Source organism: Carassius carassius, chromosome 19 (assembly GCF_963082965.1).
Source record: "Carassius carassius chromosome 19, fCarCar2.1, whole genome shotgun sequence".
In the NCBI taxonomy this organism is placed as follows: Eukaryota; Metazoa; Chordata; class Actinopteri; order Cypriniformes; family Cyprinidae; genus Carassius; species Carassius carassius.
Window position 1 is genome coordinate 24,737,650 of NC_081773.1, and position 24,003 is coordinate 24,761,652.

Here is a 24,003-nt window from a genome sequence, read left to right on the forward strand (position 1 = left end):
CCCATAATAATAATAAAAAAATAAATTATATATATATATATAACATTCCGTAAAAGGATCCCAGAATGCACCCAAATTAAACAAACTGTCACAGTTATTGTTTTCAAAAAAAAAAAAAAAAAAACTGTTTCTTCCCATACGTCCAGTTATTTAATATTTGTATTGCTTTACTGTTATACTGTATGTGGAAAATGGTAATAATAATAAAAAATACTAAAATACAAAAGAAGACAGATGGTTTGAAACAATCCTTTTGGTCCATTGATTTGCAGGCTGGGTAAGAATGAATTTAAGCAAAGAGCTCAGAAGTTGTGACTACTTAAATATCCTCAATTCACACAAGAAACCTTGGTTTAATTTGCTCTAGTGATTCTAAGTGGACTGCTGTAAATCAGAGTGTAGAAAATGTGCAAAAACAGGCGAGATAAAAAACATCTGCTACCTGTGACCAGATGGGGGCCGGAGAGCAGCGAGCGAGGGGGGAGAGGGCCTGTAAAAACATGCAGCCCTGACCCTCCACTGGAAGTTTCTCGATGGGCTTGCCAATTAACAGCTGTGCCATTGCACAGAGCTTGCTACTGTACAATGGACCGGGCACGGTTTCAAACGCACTGTATGGTTTCAGAGCATTAAGCTCGGGTGCAAGAAAGAGATGCAAATGCTGATAAAAAACCAGACCAATCAAGATGAAGGCATGAAATGTGCTGAATGCAAGAGAAAAGCAGTAGGAGGCCAATGGGGGAGATAAATGATTTCATAATGGAGCAGAAGGTTGAAGCTTGAGGGTATCCCCTGCCATGTACACTGAAATGAGTTCTTTACCTTAGGGCTTTTGGACTGAAGTTTACAGCTTGAACATAGTGAAAATGTATAAACAGACACTTGACATTTACATATATAAAAATGGGAAAACAAAACTACTAAAAATGAATAGCCTGCCACATTATTTCTCCAAGACATCTGACCAGCACCACAAACAATTAGAGTGACTTCTCTCTCTCTCTCTCTCTCTCTTTCTCTCTCTCTATATATATATATATATATATATATATATATATATATATATATATATATATATATATATATATATATATATATATATACTAGTGTTTATGTCAATTAGATTTTTTTTTTTCCAGCAAGAATGCATTAAAGTGATCAAAAGTGGCAGTACAGATATTTATAATGTTTCAAAACATGTGAAAGGATGTGAGAAGACTCTTTAAAAAGGTAGCCATAATAAAGACTGTGCACCAAGGTTATATTTAACTAAAACTAAAACCAGAATATCTCCAATGAAAGGACGAGTGTGGAAACAACACACAGAAAATAAAGACGCAATCCTCTCTTGCCTGCTGAGATGGACCTCAGTGGACACCCGCATACATGATGAAAGCCATTTAGGGAGCACGGTTTGCATTTTCAGCCTGGAATTCATAACGAGGATCGAATGCACATAAACTGTGCAATAAGAAAGCAATGTTCCCTTGGTGTGGGCACTTTGGATGTAAACCAAGTTCATATAGAGTCCCTGGACCAGCGCCAGGCATTTTATTGCTGCATCAGACCACTGCAACCAAAATATAACAAGCATGGTACTCCCTCCCCCAAACATCCATGTCAACAATCTCTGACCCTTTAGCACAGCATGCCCATATGTGATGGACCCATGTTACACGGATCCATGTAAATATGATTCTCAGAATTGCGTGCTACCATACAGCTGCGAGAAAACAAGTCAAGGCTTATTTCATGTTTAAGACAGCAGTAACATGCAACAGGATTCAGAAGTGTTTACTTGCAACTAGCAATGCTGAGATATATACTTTCCATTCATTTAATCATGCTGACTTTGTATGCTGTGATTTAGAGTGTGGGGGGGGGGGGGGGGTGACCTCTTTGATAACAGTATACCTGATATACTTTGAGGTTAAGAAATGTAAAATATATTAAAATTAGAAAAGACCAAAATTTGAGTTCTGCAGCTTTAAGTTGCTTTGAGGAATGTATCTAGGAAACATGGTTACCCTTTTTCGTCACTACATATTTCCCATACTTCCATTTGTGCTATGACTATGATTCTAAAATGTGGACAAAAGCAATAATAAAAAAAATGAGTAGGTGTGTTTGATCATTTGACTGGCAGTCTAGAGTGCTAAAAAAGACAGATCCATATATCCAACCAGAGTTCTCCTTGGGCTCATAAACAACCAATTAGTCAGAAATCATCTGGTATAGAATGAACTGGAATCTTCTGGCACCTGAAGGAACTGAAAGAATGTGGCATTTTTGAAAAAAACAAAAAAAAAAAAAACGGAATACCTCTTTTACAATGGAAAACAGGCCTATTGACCATCAAACCTAGTAATCAAATGCAGTCTTCTGGAAAATACAAACACTTCATCAATTCTTCCTTCAGGTAGCAACAAGACCAAGCCAGGCAGATTTTCCAATCCATATTTTACACATGCTAGTGGCAGATCTATTTTTCTCTTGCTACACAGAGAGAGTGAATCACAACAACTGGAAACTGCGTCTTCGAGGGTGAAATCTGGAAACTTACTTCTTGCGGTCTTCCTCCCCGAGGCTTTCCCATCTCTCTTTCACAGCAGTTGTGACATCCTGAGGACTGGCTCTTGGGTTCTCCTGGAGGACCTGCGATCTGGTGTCTTGCTCAAACAGTGAAAAGGCAGACGAGGGCTGACGCACAGAGTGGTTGCTGATCAGCTCGTAGGCTGTCAGCTTGGCCATTTTCTCCATAATGACGTTAGAAGGCCTCTTGGACGGGCTAGACCTCATATTTCCTCCAAGGTCTTCGTGTGCTTTCGGGACATGGAGTTTCACAGGATCTAGGCATTCTCCGGTGACTCGATTTGAGAAGGCCTTGCCCGTGCTCCAGCTCTCGGCAGATACTTCGATCTCTTGAATAGGGCCACTGTCACTCTTAGACGCCTTTGGGGAGCTACAGTTTAGATCAGCTGTAGAGTTCCTTACAACATCGTCAGCAGGTAATGAGGAATTAATACTGTCAAAATCACTTGAGGTTCTATTGATCACCCAATCCTCTGAAATCGAAGAGGAGCTGGTGTTTGCGGTGTTGCTCAAGGACAGCTCCCCATCTTGTTTATCTGCATTTGTGGGAGAAATTTCAAGCAGTTCTGGTTCGTCCAAACTAATTTCAGTGGTAGGTGTAGACACTACATTAGTGTGCTCAGGCACATCCACAGAACTAACACCAGGGCGATTTCCTCCAGTTTTGAGATCATTATTGTCAATGGAGTACCCATACAAGGAGATTAGCATAGTCTCGACCGCCAACAGGACTCCCTCCTGGTAAACACCGTTCAAGTTTGGTTAATTGAACATTATTGTGAATTGAACAATGTTTTATTTCAAGTATAAATGTAGGAGAGAAAATCAAAACATTTGTACCTTGTTCTGTAGCATCACTTCAGTTTTATCGGGTGTCAGGTTAATGTCCACAGTCGAGGCAGGTATGGTGATGTTCATCATTGAAAAGGGATAGCGGCGGTTTGCAGATTCTTTATTAGATTGCGCACTGGTGTAGTATTGCTTTATAAGCTGTAGGGTAAATGTGCATTTACAAAAATACATGTAAAGAGTAAATTAGGATTATAAATGATAATAAAACATATGAAAATGACAGAACTAAGCCCAGACAAAATCTATGGATTTTTAATCAGCATTTTCTGCACTGATTTGAAGGAAAATCCACAGAATTGATTTAAACGTTGTGAAATGTATTAAACAGAGCTGTGAGTAGTACACTTTTATTGGCAGCTGCAAGCATAAACAAATTATGCCAAAAGTTTTGATGAACAAAGAGCCAAGAGGCCGTTTTTGACCAATGCATTTCCATGGTTTTTCCAGTTGTTCATAATTACAGCATAAACACTTTTAAAATAGATTTGTAAACATATAAAGAAAGCTAGGGATTTCTATTTTAATGTCAGATAACAATTGGAATTAAAATGATTAAATAATTATATTTCTGAGATTTGAAGAAAAACAAACAATTAACCAGCAATGTTCATGATTTTTTAGATTTAGTATGTTTCAATAATTTTTATTTTTCTTCTCAGATCTAGAATCCACACATTTACATTTTTTCCTCAAATATCCAGATACCATTCAAGGTCAGTAATTTTTTTTTTTTTACTTAAAAAGTCTCTTATGTTCACCAAGGCTGGATTTATTTGATCAAAAATGCAGTGAAAACAATAATATTGCGAATTTTTTAAACAAATTAAAGTAACTGTTTTTGGTTTTATATATATTTTAAATGTAATCCATGCAACTTAGAATTGTTTTTTGTTTTGGTGCTCAAGAAGAATTTATTCTAATTATTAATGTTAAAAACAGTTGATGCATCCTTGCTATTAGTCTTAATTTTCTTCTTTAAAAAAAGTAACTACTGACCCCAAACTTGTGAACTGTAGTGTAGATTTCATGTAGGCCTGAACACAAGTACAAATATCTATGATATAGGATGAATTCAAGGTTTGGGATATCTTATTTTTTGGGATTATCATATTTTTTTACAGCTAGTCAAGGACATTTAATTTTACAGAGAAATTCATATATTTGCATACACAAACAGTAAATAAACATAGCTAAATTAATGGTGGGGGTATACGGCAGTTGCTTTACCTTAAGTATTTCTTTGTGATGCACAGGTCGACTGTTAACAAAGATGAATGTTTTATCAGGCGTAGAGGAGCAGGTGGAATTACAATCTGAGCCCGGTTTGGGAAAGAATCCATCAATGCCAATCTGTGCAAACATAAGACTTCTGTGAAGACTTTAAGCCATGAATGCATACCAAAAGAGTTATATATATCCACATTTATTGAAATTCTGATTAAGAAGCTAGATTTCCATGTTAAATCTAGTTTAGTTTTTCTTGAATTTTCCTCTCTGCCACAAGCCATACTCATTAACTGTCAGGGTACACTGAGGCTTCTATGAACTTATTCCAAAACAAACAAAATGACACACTGCTGGCCTTTATCCCACTTTGCAGTAACCAATCAAGACTTCACTGTGCTATCAGAACCCATTTGTCATCTCCTAACTATGGAGTGGACAAGTTGCTAAAATTTGCAATGTTTCTGTTGGCTAAATGCAGCAGAAACGGCTCCAAACTAATCAGTGATCTAGGGCTAGATTGTAATGCTTGAGCTCACCATTTGGAATTAACAAGCACAGCAGTTGGCTGGCAAGAAGACATTTTAATTGGAGTCTCTGACAAACTTGATAATCAGGGGTATTGTGACTTTCACAATCAACACTTATGTTCTGTATACTTTGCCACATTTGTCAATTACGATGACGTAGGTGACCCAGTCCTTTCTGTTTTGTGCACTGAATGGAGGTTATTATTCTGGACTCTTCCACGGCAGAAGGATCTCGGCCACAGCACAAAAACTGTCAACTGCAAACCCGCTTCATGTCCCACTCTTACTCAGAAAACCTGTAACCATTCCAGAACTTCCGGAAGAAAATTGACAGGAAGCACTTTTGATTGTGATTGTATATATAACATATAAAGCAAAAATATTAGATGTTTCAATAAGAAAGAAATGACAAAAATCATTTGAGAGCAAAAACATGCTCACCTCTACAATGTGCTGAAACCTAGACATGACTCAAGTCCCTATGTCTATGGAAGTTTGGACTTCAGCAGAAAAATTTAAAATCTTTGAAAGAAATATATTTTGCTCACCAAGGCTGCATTTATTTGATCAAAAATACAATAAAGAAAAACAGTAATATTGTGAAATATTTGTATAATTTAACTAACTCATAGCTCAACTAAACCAAATCATTCTAAAATGTTGATTTGGTGTTTATATTTAAAAAGAAAAAAAAAAAAAAATATATATATATATATATATATATATATATATATATATATATATATATATATGTATATATATATATATATATATATATATATATATGTATATATATATATATATATATATATATATGTATGTATATATATATATATATATATATATATATATATATATATATTAAAGACAATTGTACTGCTTAATGTTTTGTGTTTTCAAGATTCTTTGATTAATCATTTAAAAAAAATAAAAAATTGTAACAAAAATCAATTAACCATCAACTGATCAATTTAATGCATCCTTTCTTTATTTCATTTCCTCATCTTACTGAGGAAGCACATTTAAGCTTAATAAAACATTTTCACAACATCTGCAAGATTATGCAAGATAAATGTCAAATGCATGACGTCGTTTACAGAGGTTTATGAAAAATCGAACGCACCGCTGAAATCTGAAAATGGTGGGGGGTTGGGTAAAGTGTTAGCAATGGTCTTGGCATGGGACTCAACCTGATGATGAGTGTGCAGCTAATGACTGATTACTCTAACAGATCCTCCTCTCAAGGCCATAAGTTAACTCCTGGTAAAGCCCACCAATTCCTAGAATGCTAGGATGACTTACAACTAATAAATGGTGAGCAAAGATGCATTCTCATCTGGTACATGGCTTTGCAGAACATTGGCAAGACTCAGCGAAAACCATCCTCGAGCGTAGCTGTATACGCAATGTGTTCTGCTATACGTTCAGCAGGAGAGGAGCGAGCTGCCAAGAACAGCTCGAGCCAAAACACTGAAGTGTGCCTACAGAGAATAATTCCTACACAAATGCGAAACGCAAGTAGGGACTCTATACAAACCGTAGCGCTCTACTAAATGCGTGTTCTGTAAGAGGAAACTCAGCATGAATAAATCACATGTAAATGAGCCAGCGAATTTAGACAATGCTAGCGTTGTAGCGTTGTGCATTCTTCATCAGCCCCGCATATCAAAGTAGGACACCATGTGTGCACCAACAATAGCATCCTCTCCAGCAGGGCAGTGATGAGATCAGGCCAAATGCCCAAGTTAAAATCACCATGTCATGCATGTACTGTATGACCTATACAGTTCTGCGTAACGGGGAGATAATTATAGAACGAGAGGCAGATTGATTGGAGATCCATTAGATGAAAGAAGGGGAGATAAGAGAGTGTTATGCTGACATAAGTAAAAAAAATCTAATGGTTTATTTGGAGTATTTGGTATAACAAAAAATGACCAGAAGAAAGAAAGGCACATGGCTTATTCATGCCATCTTATAAATAAATTTTACAGATACATATTTATTTGAGGTCTTTTTATCATGATACCACAGTGGAGAGCAGACAGGAAGCAAAGTGGGAGAGATGTGGGTGGGGGGGGGGGGGGGGTCAAGAAAATTCCTCAAGGTGGGTTTCGAACCTAGCGCTAGAGCCCGACCAATATGGATTTTTGGGGGCCGATACCGATATTAACTCGAAAAGAGCCGATTTATAAGCCGATATTTTGATTTTAAAAATAATCTGGATATTAGACCCATTTCCTATAAACTGCACAACATTCAATAGCAAAATATCTGCCTGTTCTATGTATGTGGGCTGTATAAACCATTTTCCAGAATGGATTATGTAAAAAAAAAAAAAAGCTTTAGATTACAGTCTCAATGACTAAACAATTGCACATCAAAAGTATATATTTTTTAATGATCAAAAAACAGTCTGGTTTTAAACATTTAACACTTTTACTTTCTTCCAGTTGAAGCTGGTTTTAACAGTCTGTGTGTGTACTGTAAATAAATTATAATACTAAAGTTAAAGTATTTGCAGAAGTAGTCCCACACTTTGCTGCTACAGCATTCACCTTTTTCAGCCACCTGTAGGCAGAAAGAGAGACAGAGAAAGAATAAGCATGTTTATTAATAATATCACCATGTATCATTACTCATGTCATCATTAGAATTATAATAATAATAAACTGGGATCTCCTACATAGGCAAAAATGAGAAATGTATATATATTTTTTATTTGTCAAGCAATAGGTATTACCTACTTATATTTAACAATATTATTTCAACATTTTCCTGTTATGTCTGTAAAGCTGCTTTGAAACAATATGTAAAAAAAAAAAAAAAAAAAGCGCTAGTTCAGCTCACATTTATTTACATGTCCCCTCTGGTTTAATCATTTCTGACGCACCTACTGTAGTTACTGTAACTACACTATATTTGCTCTCACAGAACATCGTCTTGCCTACTGTTACCGGAAGATTACGGAATCAATTCGAAGTTGAATGGTTAACGTTAGTGTCATGAACACACCGCTGTCAATTTTGAGAAGAACCACCTTCAAACAAGTTAATAGCAAGCATTTAAGGGGCCTGATAAAAAGGAAGCTATTAGCGTTAGAGTAACGTAACCAGTCTGAATTCACCAAATTGATCTCTGGACCTGAGGGTAGCCTCCTCTTCCTTGCTTCTCTCTTAATTCTCATCAGCAGGACTAGCGCTATCGCTCGCTTCTTACAACGGGACAGATACATGTTTGCTGCTGACCGAAATGTGGAGGAACAGACTATGAAAGAGCTCCCGCTAAACGTTTTTAAAACTCCGCCTACGCCATAGCGCAGCTCAAATCGCGTTGTATCTGAAGGGCAACTATGGAATGATATTGCGGACATTATTCAAAAGGCATTTCAAATTGTATTTGCAATAGCGTTTTCAATTTGTGGACGCATAAAATGTGACATAATCCAAACGCATTTTCATTTTCGATTAAGTGAACGCACAGTGTCTGCCAAATTTAAAATGGAAATGCAAAGTCCGTTTGCAATTGTGTTTTCCATATCTTACGAGCTATGAGCCTGTCATATTTAAATAGCAATATTAATTACCACATTTGCCTTTTCACTCTCTCTGCACTGTGCATGTAAACTGCCAAAACTCAAATGGAATCGCAATACCTTTTGCATTTGAATTTCCAACGTCTACACGGAAACCTGTCAATCAAGTGACAGGGGTGGGGCCATTTTATTGGGCGTGTTTGCATTGGGAAGTGAAGATCGTACTAAAATGTGGACTTGCATCCTCAGTAGTTCAGACTTTGTGCATTCGACTCGGGAGTGTGATGTCTGCGAGGACGCAGGTCCGGTAATTCTGCAAACAGCAGCGTACTTGATAACATGTCAGCTCGCCTTGACTACTGCAATTTTCCTCACTGTATGATCGCCCGTTTGGCGGCTGAAGTTAGTAGGATAAACAAAAAAATAAAGAACATCTGTGTTAGCCCGGGTTTCGAACACGCGCTAAAAGATGGTATGCCGTTGGAGATGACAGTCACTAACCACTCAGCTACCAAGCTACACTGAATCAGCACCAGATCTGTGACCATCTTAACTTGTGGCCTGTGTTTACCTATTATGAAAATAAACAATAGCAGAACACTGACTACATTTTATGGTTCATGATATTAAAGAACATTTCATAACGTCTCAGACAACTGTACATTTGTGGCTACTGTGGCTTAATTATAAACACTATCGTTAACTCATATTTACCCTAGTAAAAACATGGTACATTTTAGTACGATCGTCACTTCCCAATGCAAACACGCCCAATAAAATGGCCCCACCCCTGTCACTTGATTGACAGGTTTCCGTGTAGACGTTGGAAATTCAAATGCAAAAGGTATTGCGATTCCATTTGAGTTTTGGCAGTTTACATGCACAGTGCAGAGAGAGTGAAAAGGCAAATGTGGTAATTAATATTGCTATTTAAATATGACAGGTTCATAGCTCGTAAGATATGGAAAACACAATTGCAAACGGACTTTGCATTTCCATTTTAAATTTGGCAGACACTGTGCGTTCACTTAATCAAAAATGAAAACGGTAATGCGCAATTTGCATTTGCGTTTGGATTATGTCACATTTTATGCGTCCACAAATTGAAAACGCAATTGCAAATACAATTTGCAATGCCTTTTGAATAATGTCCGCAATATCATTCCATAGGCAACGCTGAACCCAGCGGCAAGCGCCGTGCATACCGCGCCCTGTGTGAAAGGCCCAATTACGCGGTCATTATGTGGGAAACACACCGCAATAGAATAAGAATAAGTTAAACGCTAACGTTATAGTTTGACCTCCTATTAACGTGGTATTAGCTTTGTGGCTAATCTAATATAGCAATGCATTAGCGGCTGTAAGTGATGTTACAGAATATTTAGAAGTGATAATGATAGGACCGTTAGCTAGAACTACCACAGTTTTTATATACAGGGTAAGAACTAAATCTACAATCATTTCACATGACAAACGACAGACTCACCGTCAAAACAGTAAGTTACATCTCCTTCATCTCCTTGGCTGATCGCTTTCTTCTGTAGTGGACTTCTGGCGCTGTTGTTAACTCTGGAGCTGCAGAGCTTCCTCTGGTGGGCACACTATGCAACACTCATAACATGAGTGAAGCATGAGACTCTGTTTCTCATGTTTCATCGGCCGTTATAAATGCCGATGCCGATTTAAATGCAATTAGCTTATATCGCCCGATAATATTGGCCGGCCGATATATCGGTCGGGCTCTACCTAGCGCACCCATAACGCAAGCACTAGGCTATCTGCATCGACAGGATGTGATGTTTTAGAGTGAGACAAATCAGCTAATACCACAAAACATGACAATTCATCAAACCCATTTCTAACACATACCAGATGTTACTGTGCAGTGGATTACAAACGACTAACGGGATGAAAGTAAAACAAAAAATACTGGATTACCAATGTAAATTGCCCTCAATATATTTAAGGGTCATCAATTTTATATTTATTCCGAAGTAAAGGCATTTTGTTTTAAATATTTTGATTAGAAAAAGGGATGAAAAAATAAAATGCCTGGAATATTTCTTAATAAAAAAACCAATATTTCATGCTAGAGGGGTTTATACTGTATATTAATGATAAACATTTTTTTAAAAAGAATATATATATATATTCTTTTAATGTATGTATGTATGTATATATATACATATATATATATATATATATATATATATATATATGTATGTATATATATATATATATATATACACACACACAGTGCCTTGCAAAAGTATTGATACCCCTTCATTTATTTCATGTTTTATTATGTTGCAGCCATGTTAAACTACTTTTTATAATCTTTTTCCCACATCAATCTACACTCCATACACCATAATGACAAAGCAAAAACAGAAGGTCACAACTTCGTAAATTTATATAAAAAATAAAAAAAACTGATATAAGTGCATAACCCTTAACTCAGTATTAAGCTGAAGTGCCTTTACAGCCTCAAGTCCTTTTGGGTTTGATGCGTCAAGATTTGTTTGAATTATCTGAAGAATTATTTGTTTGAATTATCTGAAGAATTATCTGCCTTTTTTCCTCCACACCTCTCAGGCTCTGTCATGTTGGATGAGGGCAGAGACACACATTTTCTGGTCTCTCCAGAAATATTTTGTGTTTAGGGGGTCACTGTCCTATTGGACGGTGAACCTTCTGCCTAGTCTGAGGTTCTGAATGCTCTGGACTGGGTTTTCGTTGAAGGGTTAGTTCACACAAAAATGAAAATTAGCCCATAAATTACTCAACCTCAAGTCATCCAAGGCTGAATATGACTTTCCTCTTTCATATGAATCCATTTGGAGTTATATTAAAAATGATCTTTGATCTTTCAAGTTGTTTCATGGCACTCAGCGGGTGTTGCATGCATCAGTCCAAAAGAAGTTAAATAAAAAGCGCTGTTTGTCCTTCTTTAGGTTTCTCCTGTCTCCACATATGATCATGGAGCTCAACTAGAGTGACCATCAGGTTCTTGGTCACCAGTCTAACCAAGGCCCTTCTCCATCAACTGCTCAGTTTGGCCAGGAGGCCAGCTCTAGGAAGAGTTCTAGTTGTTCCAAATGTCTTCCATTATGGATAATGGAGGCTATGTGATTCTGTGAACCTTCAATGCATCAGAATTTGTTAGCTGTTAGACCTTTTAAGTCTTAAGTAATTATGTACGCCTTTCCAAATCATACCCATTCAATTGAATTTGCCACAGATTAACTTCACTTGAAGTGTAGTAACATCTACAAGCAGTATGAATGCTCCTGAGCTAAATTTCAAATATTCATGATAAGGGTTTGAATACTTATGCAGTTGAATCATTTAAGTACTTTATTTTTAATAAATTTGCAAAGATGTTAAAAGCCTGTGTTTTACTTTGTCATTATGGTGTATGAAGTGTAGAATGATGTGACCAAAGTGACTTACAAAAGAGGATAATGGAAGCAATCAAAATCAACAAAAGAGCAATGATATGCAAGTGATATAACAAGTCTCAGTTAGCCAAACATAGTTATATGTTATAATATATAATTAATTATATAATAAATAAAAACAAAACCAATACAATAGAAAATGAATAGAGCAAGCTAGTGTTAGAGTCATTGTTTTGCTTTTGTTAATACATCTAATATATGTATATATATATTCATTCTGGTTCCAGGGTCATGGCAAATATCTAAACAATCAAAAAATTCACCACATGTTCACTTTATTGTGATTTTGTATTGAAAGAAAACTAATATGATTTCCATATTTTATTAAATCCAATACATCAATGATAGGAATACACTTGAAAATATGCTGCATAATAAGGGCGACCCAAAAATGCTCAAGATTAGTCAAGCATGATTAGTGTTAAGGAGCACTGCAGGCAGTGAACACATTACACCTGCAGAAAACACACATGCAGCACAGATACTCTACTGCTGCAGCACATATTAAATCTTCACATGTATGTCTTTGTGAGTGAAAGAAATGTCACTAAACTGGATTAAATCAAATTTACATTTTTTCTACCAATGCGTAATACTTTATAACACCTATGTGTTTGAACTAATTCTTGCTCATTGCATTTGTAGCAGTGTATTAAATCTGTGCCAGAGCAGTGGGATTGTGGCCTCTGGCCAAAACAGGCAGGTTACGTCCCTCTGAGGCCCTTTCACCGCGTACACTGCAGTCCCTGAGGGCTCCTTTAATTCACTGCTGTATATGTCGCAAAGTTTGCCGCATTCAGTGCATAGGTCCACTGCTGACACTGACTGTAAGGTGATCCATCCCTGACCGCAGCAAGGTAAACGTTACACGTGGTCTCGCGAAGATACATAGCCTTTCAGTATTTGTAAGTCTACAGCTTCTATGATTCAAATAACACCATTTTAACTCTGAAACTTTAAAAAAAAAAAAAAAAAAACATTAGGACTCTTTAGTCACAATTAAATTGATATAACAAAATATCTAATTAAAGAGGCATTTATTTTAAAGAAATAACCAAAACGTATATACTTTTTAGGCAAAAAAAAAGGTTTATGTTAAAATTTTATAAGAATAGATTTATTTTTTCAAAGTGAAGACAAAGTATTTGGATACTTAAGTCACCCTTAAAATGCATGAATATTGTTGCATTAGATAACAAAATATCAGGCATTTATGTTAAAAAATTAATAGCAAAAATAGACTTTTCAGGCAAAAACAAAAAAAGATTGTTAGGCTACCAGTTAAGGAAAAATGTATTTATTGTTATCCAAATTTTGTTTGAAGATGCCCCTTGGTTTGACATTTTGACATCTATGCAATGATGACATTCAAACATTTTTATGTGTGATGATTATGATGTCCCCGAAAGAACACAGCATTTCTATGTATACATATCAAATATAAGCTAGATATTTGAATACCACCCAGAAAATTAAAAAGGCTTTATATAAGGTATAACCTGGGTAAGAATGCTGAGTCATTCATGCAAAAAGTCATCGCTGCGGAATGCACAGCCAGGAAAAAGAGAAACAGCTCTCCAGGGAGAGGAAAGCCGTTCGGAATTAAGTTGTTACACGAGTATTTGGGTTTAGCAACCTGACAGAAGTGCAGGGACATTTAAAGTCAGCTCAAGACACATGCAATGGTAATGAACCCCAATTGTTTGAACCCTGAAGCACACTCCTTTATGAAAACAATCTGTGAAAAAAAAAAAGTGTTTCTTATCGCAAACCGTCATGGCAACCCCAGAGCTGGTGCATCTGTGGAACCCTACTGCTCACGCTAGAAACGATAAATATGCCCGTGTTTTCTCAGCGCTTCACTGACCTCTGGTTGCTCCTGGTGATGCTGGACAGGGAGCATGTTGGCTACAGAGGCTGCTCCGAGCACGGCCATGAGGGCCGTTCGGTGATCCGACACCCTGGACTTCTGCCAGACCACAGCCTGTAACAACACGGCAAAACGGGTCAAGTTATTTTTCGGTCATCCTAAAATAAGACCACCTGTGGGATTGCATTCTCGCAAACAGCCATTAGCCACCAATCAAGTCTTCACAATAAACAATTATACTTTTGGGAATGTTTGGAGATTACAAAAGCAACTGCGCAGGGAGCACTGCATAGACAAGCATTGCCAACTTTTCATGAAGATTTCATACCATCTGGCAGCATCAAGCAAACACTATTTTTAACTATTTGCACAAATGCCATTTCAACGTGAGGGGCGCAGTTACGCATATATTTTCACACCCGTGCGTTTGCCTGTCGTTGGCACTTCCACATGCAAGTATATATATCCAAGGTGTTGATTTCTGAAAGCTTGCGGGCCACAGCACACATCTCTTCTCTAAAATATACAATTTGGTGACTGTAAAGAGATCAGACTAGTAAACAGCTTTTTGAGAAGTCATGAAACCCAATGCAGGGCGAAGTGCAAAGTTTGTGATACAAGATATGCCTGGAAGTGCTGATGGCATGAAATGAGTGTATGGCCCTCCCCCGATGATCTACAACCCGAATGATATGAATTTAATGAAAGGTACGCGAGGTCTCACCGAGCAAGGCCAGATACGTATGCTATCATGAGGCCAGGCTGTTACTGGACTTGTGAAACCACTCAGAGAACTTGTAGCACTTAGCTTGTTACTTTAGGATCATGTGGCAGTGTGAGATTCGAAGGCTTAGTGGTTCATCCTGTGGTTGCATTGCTAATTTTGGACGAGAAGCAGATGAAATGTTCACTTTTCCGGGTTACGCTCTAACTGATGACAGTTCAGACATGTCTAAATGCTGGAAATGTCCAGGCTGTCATCATAACATGCACTGATTTTCGAATTAAGGATTTTTCTGCATAGGCAACTTCAAGAGTTTTCCTACAGGACTTAAAACAATAATTTAAAAAAGTTATATTACATCTGTTTACTTGAATGGCTTTGCTTAGGTGATTAATATCAGGATTTAAAACATGAGATTGAAACTGTTACGAGGAAGCACAGTAGGAGTCAGTACAGTAGTAAGAAACCACAGCAATAAACAAGTTACATAAGTTCTAATTAACGTTAGCCGAGCACTATTTGCACCACTGATATCATAATGTCACTGAATGTGGGTAAAACCCTAGAGAGTAATACTACGGTATTTTTTGTTGTGGGACGCCACCTTGTGGTCAAATGTTCGCTCCCATTCAAAGGTTTAGGGACGGTAAGATCTTTTATTCAGTAAGGATTTATTATACTGATAGCCAGTAAACAGAATTATAATGTTAAAAAAATATGTCTTTCAAATAAATGTTGTTCTTTAGAACATTAAACTCATCCAAAAAATCCTGAAAAATGTATTTCCATTTCCACCAAAAATATTAAGCAGCATAACTGAACTTAAAACTGATAATAATAATAATGATAATTGCATTACAGTAAGCATTAAATCAGCATATTAGAATTATTTCTGAAGGGTCATGTGACACTGAGACTGCAATAATGACTGCTAAAAATTCAGCTTTGCATCACAGGAGTAAATGACATTTTAAAATATATATTAATTTATATATATCATGTATTCGATCAAATAAATTATTAAGCATAAGAGACTTCTTCTAAAAACATTTAAAATGCTTACAGACCAAATACTTTTTTAACACCCTGATACTTTTCAGCAACTTCTAACTGAAGACAAAAATGTGAAAGGTTCATTTTATCCATCATGATATGATATGAAATGTTTTAATATTGATATGGTTTGATCCCAGATTTTTCATGTTTTCTCAGACTTTGGGCAACAAAAACAACTTGACCGCTATTCTTGTTCTCAAAAGACATTGTAGTTGCACAGTCAAGAACTTGTGACAGCCGTAACATACCTTGTTGTGGCTCAATGTGATCCTTAACTCAGGCTTAACAACAGCATAGGCCATGAGTAAGTTCTGGACCCTCTTCAGTTCCTCTTTGCATTTCTTAGTGTTGGAATAATACTGCCGTCTGACAGGGAGGTTCTTGAACAGATTTGCTGCACACACAGTGGTGCCTGAGGGAAAAGGTTGGTTAGAAGCAGTCTGTTCCCATAAATCAAGAGTATTAAAAAATGCATTAGCAGAAACCTACCCTCGCCAAGATGTGATGGCTTTTGAGAGACGATCTGTCCATTGTGATCGACTGAATACTGAATACTAAAATCATCATCTGCGGTTTTGGTTGTAATTACCACCTGGTAGATGAAGAAATGGTCAATTACAGAAGAACCATTTTCAACATTTGTAATTCAATGAATAAAAAGGCTCTCATGGACTCATTGGAGATGCACAGTATTTTGCTACCATTGGATTAATTTGCCAATATTAGCATTTTTTATTTATCAGTCATGGTTGGATACTGGAAGTTACTGGATATTTAATAACTATGCACATAATTTCTGCCCATTTGTACTTTTGCTATCTTCTAGAACTAAATTTCATCTTTAATATCACTCCACTTGATTTTTAATCATTTAAGTCATTTTAAGGTACGTTTAATTTAACATATTCGTTATAAGGTTTCAAAAGATGATAGTTTTTTAAACTGCACGTTATAACACAGTCCTTAAATGATTTTACAGCATTTAAAATGATTTTACCTTATTATATTTTATTATTCAGCATTAATAATCCAGAATTGTAATATCAGCCGTAATTGTTTTCGTAAAAACGATTTCAGCTGCCTTTTTTTATGTGCATCACTAACTCAAGCAATACAATCAAATCTAAACTAGTGAGATGCAACCTCTGATATGGCACATATGGATGCCAGAGCCTCTCCTCTGAAGCCGTAAGTCTCTAGGCGCTCCAGGTCTTCGTGGCAGGAGATTTTAGATGTGTAGTGTTTTACAGCCATCACAGGAACATCAGTAGCTTTGATTCCAGAACCATTGTCTCGGACTTCAATGCGATCCAATCCATAATTGTCCTAACAACAAAAAAACATGAACATAGGTTTAGAATAGCTATTAAGAGTGGCCCCAACAATATTTAAACATTTAAGCCATGCTTAAAAAATTGATAAATCTCATTGGACTAGAAACAAAAAGGTAATGCCAACGGTTCTACATTTTGTTGTCTAACTCAATGACATTAATACATTTAAGTGTCCTAATACTGGTCACTATGTGTGTTGATAAAACATGTATTTACCAGTTTGACTTCAAGGCTTGAGGAACCAGCATCAAGTGAATTTTCCACCAGCTCTTTGACAACATTCAGGACAGATGTAATAACCTGAGAGCTGCACAGCAGACGCACAGTCTCGGCTGGAAGCGCCTTCATAGTGTGCTCCCTAAGAAGAAAGGTTTAAAAACTGAGACAGCAATGACCACAAATCTGTCAATCTTCGCTGATTATTGACAAAAACAGCAGGGTAAATTAGCGTAAATTACTAATGATCAACCGTGACATTAACATTCTGATACTTTAAACAGTCATATTTAAAACGGGCAAACACCTTCCTACTTACTTTTTGTAAAATAACAATAATCCGTAAAAAGTTATCCAATAAATGTATAACGCAAGAGAACGTCACACGTTTTTAAGACTTCCTCCGGTAGACATGACTTATCTGGCGCCTAAATGACGTCATTGTCATTTTCTGCTTTTGATTGGATGTTCTTTCTTCGTCGTGTCTTTGTATTTATATTGCTTATAAATCAATACATTTTTTAAATTGTTATGGCTATGTTTAAAAGTATGCAAATCCTAAAAAAATAGCCCATATGTCAGCATGTTTTCATGTTATTGGTGTTTTATATTTACAAACGGTCAAAAAAAAACTCCACACACTAACTGACTAAATAATAGCAACCCAATTCTTACCGTATTATAAATATATATAAATATATATTTTATATCATAAAATGATTTGGTGTTTCATTTTTGTAAACATCATCCCTTTTGGTGGGCGTGTTGCGCCAATCTCGCGAGGTTTGCGCTCGTAATCCCGTTAGCCGCAATAGCCGTTGGGCTAGCGGAATGTGTGCGGTGAGTCAGACCGCAGTGCGCGCAGTGGAGGCCGGCAGCGCTCCAGCCTGCTTCACCCGAACCCAAACAAGGTACCGTTACTTAACTCTTATGAAGCCAACTCATTTGTGCAGCTACTTTAAAGCCAAATGGTCCAAACTTGTCCGATAAAAGGGGGATTTAAGTGCTTTTATTGATGTTTGAGGTGTTTAATGGAAGTAGAGTGAAACAAAAGCAACTGGTGTTTGTTATGAAAGCAGCTGATGCTAAATAAAGAGCATTGCTCATGCGCAAAACCTAAAGGAACTCACTATAATAGCACACACTGCAGAATAAGCATGTCTAAAGACTGTTATTAAAGAGGTTAAATGAAAGAAGACAGTAAGCTGTGCAGGAATAAGACTGTGGCTTGTTCTGTAGCTGTGCTGCTAACTCTATCTGTGTCATGGACTTGTTTATCTCCTGCAGCTGCTACTGAAAAAAAACATTAATTTTTATGTAATTTTTTTTTTTAATGTGAATGCTCGGCCTGCTGTCTTTATCGTTAACGTGAAGCTACTTACTAGCAGCATCTATTCGATATTACTTCCTCTTAACTGTCTTGCTGTCTCAGTGGATGTTAAAAAACATATTACATATTTTACACAATCAAAGAGTGAATCATATTTAAAGGAGAATCAATTGAGTGGTTATTGACAGATAATCGTAGCAGTATTTAAACCTTTGACCTCAATCTGTTTTGCTTTCATTGCATGTATTTGTATGAGAGTAATAATAAGAGGAGGGGGGGGGGTAATGAAAAAGAAATAATGTAATTTTGTTGTGGAATTTTTCTTTAATCGTAACATAAGGAAAGTAATTGATTTTGGTGAGAATTCATGAGATGAGAAACAACCAAACCAAACAGCCTGTGAAATGTCACTATCCCCCCTTTTGCTCTTCCAAAGAAGAACCGAACTCTTACACATAATTTGAATAAGTTGGCCAGCATGAACAGTAATGCATTAGGGGCAAAGTGCTATGAAGAATCACCCCATTGTGTGTTTGTGAACATGCTTCTGTTGGCAGAAGAGACATCATCTGTAAGACAGCTTCCACTCTTTACTGTTACTTTTAAAGCCATAAAACAACTATAGATTGTAGATTTTAGTAGTGCATAAATGATCGTTCATTTGAATGGATAACAATTAGTTTTACATCTCATTTCACTGACATTAACTAGACTCAGACTAGACTAAATAGATTCAGACACTGAAATGTTACTTTTAGTTCTGATGAAAAAAAAATGTTGGTTCTTTTTTTTAATAATTTCTTTAAAAATATATTTTTTTTAAATACAAAATGTTTTAATTATTGATTATTTTATGTATTCATTGGATCATGTTTTATTTAATTAACAATTAAGTAATCAGTTTTTTATAATTTAATTATTTTATCTATACACATTTTGTTGTGTATAATGTATTATTTGACTCAGAGGTTCCATTTTGACCTCTGAACCTCAGCTCCCCCCAACCCCCCACCAGCTCCCACAAACACTCAGTCTGGAACCTGTGCCAGACACTTTGTACAGCATTGATCTGCTCACTACCTCATTCAGCATTGACACTTTAATTAGACTAAATAAGCTCTTTTGCACTACAATCATTATATCTGCACTGTTTACTTCACTGGTTTGCACTCTATCTGCTATGTGCCTTGTGCTGCTTTACTAATCTTTCTTTTTTACATGACCTATTTGTATAGTTGTACTTTATATTTTATTATCTGTATTTAATGTTCTACTGTTAGTCTTATCTGTATGCACCAAGGGTCTGAGAGTAACGCAGTTTAAATTCTCTGTATGCGTGTACTGTACATGTGGAAGAATTGGCAATAAAGCAGACTTGACATGACTACATTTTAAAAATCATGTTTAGAAACAGTTTTCACTCACAAATTGCGGTAACACTTTATTTTAAGGTGTCCCTGTTACATCATGTACTTTTTATTATTATTATTATTATCACTATAAATAATGCATTATTACATGCAAGTAACTCTAAATTAAACCCTAATCCTAACTCTAACCATATAGTAAGTACATGAAATTACTCAGTATTTAAATGTATAATTACACTGTAACAAGGACACCTTAAAATAAAGCGAAACCAAAATTGCTAGTAAATTTCACAAACAATAACAAAGAAACAGCGAGTGGCACTGGATTAAATATGCAATTTTGAAATAGAAAATACTAATTAAATTTGTCTTGTAAAATGCACTCCAGTAAACTGTTTTATTTACAACTTCTAAAAATCATGTTTTACAGTGTTCTGTTTTTTTCTTTGTTTATGGACAGAAAAGCAAGATGAACGTCGGTGTGGCCCACAGTGAAGTCAACCCAAACACCCGTGTGATGAACAGTCGAGGGATATGGCTGACATATGCGCTCGGCGTAGGAATGCTTCACATTGTACTGTTGAGCATTCCTTTCTTCAGTGTTCCTGTTGTGTGGACCCTCACAAATGTTATTCACAATTTTGTAAGTGTCCTGTTTCATTCCCCTGTCTGTGGCTTGTCATTTTCTCAGCGGTTCCCTGAAGCCAGTTGGAGTCTCGACAATTGATGCTTCCTTGGTCTGTGTGGGATTGTTATGTAAGGACTCGCTTGCACAAAGATTCAAGGTCAAAGCATGACATCACCAACCAAGCTTAAGCTCTCTGATAAAGGGATACTGTAATGTTTCTGTTGTCCTTACGTGGAAAACAAATTTAGTAAGTATTGTAAGTCTGCAGCGATTGGAGGGAAGTAAAGCTCTCAAATCTCATTTGCAAAGAGATTTTGTGAATTGTTAAAAGTCAGTGTTAGAATAGTTAACTAAAATAATCTTGAAAAAATGTTGTTTGTCCATGTGGAAGTGTGTAAGGTTCAGTGTTGTTCTGAAACGCTTTGACGTTCATTCTTCATCTGTCCATTTAAGTGTAATAAGATCATTTAATTTACCCATAAATGACAACCCTGTCATCAGTTACTCGCCCCCATGTCATTCCAAACCCAAACTTTGGTTAATCTTTGAAATACAAATTAAGATCTTTTTATTGAAACCAGAGAGCTTTCTGTCCCTTAATTAAAAGTATCTAAAATTTAGATCAAGAAGGTCATAAGTTGCTTTATATTATGAACAAGTCTAATTTAGGCTTTAATAGACATAAATGCATACATTTGCATTCCATATGTGACCATGGTCTTAAGTATAGATGTTTCAAAATTGAGATTTATACATCACCTGAATAAATAAGCTTTCCATTGATCTATGGTTTATTAGGATCGGACTATTTTTGGCTGAGATACAACTATTTGAAAATCTGGAATCTGAGGGTGCAAAAAAAATCATAATACTGAGAAAATCACCTTTGAAGTTGTCCAAATGAATTCTTAGCAATGCATATTACTAATCAAAAATTAAGTTTTGATATATTAAAAGTAGGACATTTACAAAATATCTTCATGAAACAGGATCTTTACTTCTTTACTCCTAATGAAAAATTTATCATTTTGACCCATACAAAGTTTTTATGGCTATTGCTAAAAATATACCCCAGCGACTTAAGACTGGTTTTGTGCAAGCATATGGCAAGCAAAGAAGCTTGATGCTGGTGTTTGATTTGCTCTGTATGTGTGTTGAGCACTGTTTAGATGTAAATAAAAGCCTCAATTAAATCTGATCATAATACAATGTCATCATATCTTTTCATAACACTTATTAAGCCACTCAAATGCCATTTGAATATGTGTTTAGAAGATCAACCTAACCTCATGCAGGTTTGGAATGACTTGAGAGTAAGTAAATGAAAAGAATTTTCTTTTTTGAGTGAACTATCCCTTTAATATTTCGTTACAGCATTTGAGAATGGTGTGACATTTGGATCATCTTTCTATCTTCCCGCAGGGTATGTATGTGTTTATGCATGCAGTGAAAGGCACTCCATTTGAAACCCCAGACCAGGGCAAGGCAAGACTTCTCACACACTGGGAACAGCTGGACTACGGAGTACAGTTCACATCATCTAGAAAATTCTTTACAATCTCACCAATCATTTTGTAAGTTATTTTTGCCATCTTTTGCACAACGTTTACCCTCTCAAAGTAATGTTTAACAGACCTGATATAGGTTTTTAAATTGCTATTGCTTATATACGGTACTATTTCATCTTAATACTCACCAAATGTCAAAAAAACTCACAATTTTTTGGGTCATTAAAGACCTTTATCATATAAGATGCTCGACTTATTTTGAAGTGTGTAACACTTAGTTCTTTTCTTTGCAGGTATTTTCTCGCCAGCTTTTACACGAAATACGACACAGCTCATTTTGTGATAAACACCGCTTCGCTTTTGAGTGTTCTCATCCCGAAACTGCCACAACTCCATGGAGTCAGGATCTTTGGAATAAACAAGTATTAAGGCCAGTGTTCTGAGGCAGCAGACCAACTTCAGAGCTGTTGTCTGATGTGAGAGAGGAGATTACCCCTTTGTACTTTGTACCGCACTTGTGTACACTTAGCAGTTTTGTACAGTCTGTGTTATTGTGAGTCTCTTTGTTTGATATATCTTGAGAAATTGTTGTAGGGACATGTTAGGAGGACAATTCCGCAAGCATTAATAACTTAAGATATTTAATGTTTTTTGGTTAGTTGTTTTGTGATCCTCGTGGATCTGGGCTGGCCCAGGTTTCATGGTTAATTAATTTTTGTTTGTTCGAATGTGCTCACAACACTGATACACTAAGATAGTTTTATGCTTTTAGCATCACTTCACGTTTCTGAATACATTCATAGATAATTCCATGAATTGACAAAATGTGTTTTTAGAATCATTTAAAGCCATGAAACCTTTCTGCTGTTTCGTTAATGTTATCATTGCTTCAGAGACAAATAAAAAGTCAGTTTGCATGATTTTCTGAAAAATAGTTGTTCATCACAATATGGTGTAGTTTTGTTTAGTTAATGTCTTGCTTAAACTTTTAGGCTTTTAAGTACCTTCACATTCATTAGTCGACATGAAATCAGAAATAGAACTTTCTGAATTTAATACTTATTTCCGGTCGCATTTTGCACATTTTATCAGTGTACATTATTTCAAAGAACATTTCCTTATGATTTTTTTAAAACAGCTTTCTCTGCCCTGAAACAAGACATCGAGTTCTTCCCTACATTTTTTTCGCTTCTGTTTGAATCTGAATATTTCATGTTGACTTTCAGCTCAATTTCGGTGTCATTTTAAATGTCTGGATCATTACCAAGCTTCAGCAAACTATCATGTTTCTTTGCTCTTTTCCGTCACAGTATTATTGAAGTTGAGAAACTGTAACATAGACCCATTAAACTATTTGAATTCTTCCACTTTATTGTCTTTTGCCAATATTTACGAAGGCTAGAACTGTGCCAATTGTTTAGTCCTTTTGTTTTGAGAAAAGGTATGAACATAGTATGTGGTGTGTTGCATGACATGCTGCAAACAAATAAAACTTTGCAAAGTATTAGAAACTCTGTTGTTCACTAGAAAAATGTATTGTGTGAAATAGGAAATACATTTAATTTAAATCATAAACTCATACAATCATGAAACATTAAAAAAGATGAGGTTGGAAATATTTCCTAATTATTAAGAAAGTTTCTTTCCTTGCTGGATTCATTTAAACAAAAATACTGTAACATTTAGATTTTTTTTTTATTAAAATAACTTTTCCATTTTATTGTATTTAAAAATGTATTTGATTCTGGTGATGTCAAATCAGAAATTTAAGTG

The 24,003-nt window shown here is 36.0% G+C and overlaps 2 protein-coding genes across 3 annotated transcripts in view; one reads left to right on the forward strand and one right to left on the reverse strand.

The window, feature by feature from the left end:
- Positions 1-17,847, reverse strand: part of pms1 (PMS1 homolog 1, mismatch repair system component) — a 29,099-nt gene extending 11,252 nt beyond the window's left edge. For both annotated transcript variants that reach the window (XM_059500436.1, XM_059500435.1), the window contains exons 1-9: positions 17,714-17,847; positions 17,395-17,536; positions 16,988-17,170; positions 16,334-16,436; positions 16,093-16,256; positions 14,062-14,178; positions 4,672-4,794; positions 3,433-3,582; positions 2,564-3,330 (exon numbers count right to left, since the gene is read on the reverse strand). In XM_059500436.1, the coding sequence (XP_059356419.1) occupies positions 2,564-3,330; positions 3,433-3,582; positions 4,672-4,794; positions 14,062-14,178; positions 16,093-16,256; positions 16,334-16,436; positions 16,988-17,170; positions 17,395-17,526 (1,739 nt within the window). In that variant the 5' untranslated portion in view covers positions 17,527-17,536; positions 17,714-17,847. The remainder of the gene's footprint in view (positions 1-2,563; positions 3,331-3,432; positions 3,583-4,671; positions 4,795-14,061; positions 14,179-16,092; positions 16,257-16,333; positions 16,437-16,987; positions 17,171-17,394; positions 17,537-17,713) is intronic.
- A 312-nt stretch (positions 17,848-18,159) lies between these two features.
- Positions 18,160-23,597, forward strand: ormdl1 (ORMDL sphingolipid biosynthesis regulator 1). Its single transcript, XM_059500437.1, has 4 exons — positions 18,160-18,305; positions 20,555-20,737; positions 22,145-22,296; positions 22,524-23,597. Exons 2-4 carry the CDS (start codon positions 20,564-20,566, stop codon positions 22,657-22,659), a joined length of 462 nt encoding a protein of 153 aa, XP_059356420.1. The 5' UTR covers positions 18,160-18,305; positions 20,555-20,563; the 3' UTR covers positions 22,660-23,597.
- Positions 23,598-24,003: the final 406 nt, after the last annotated feature.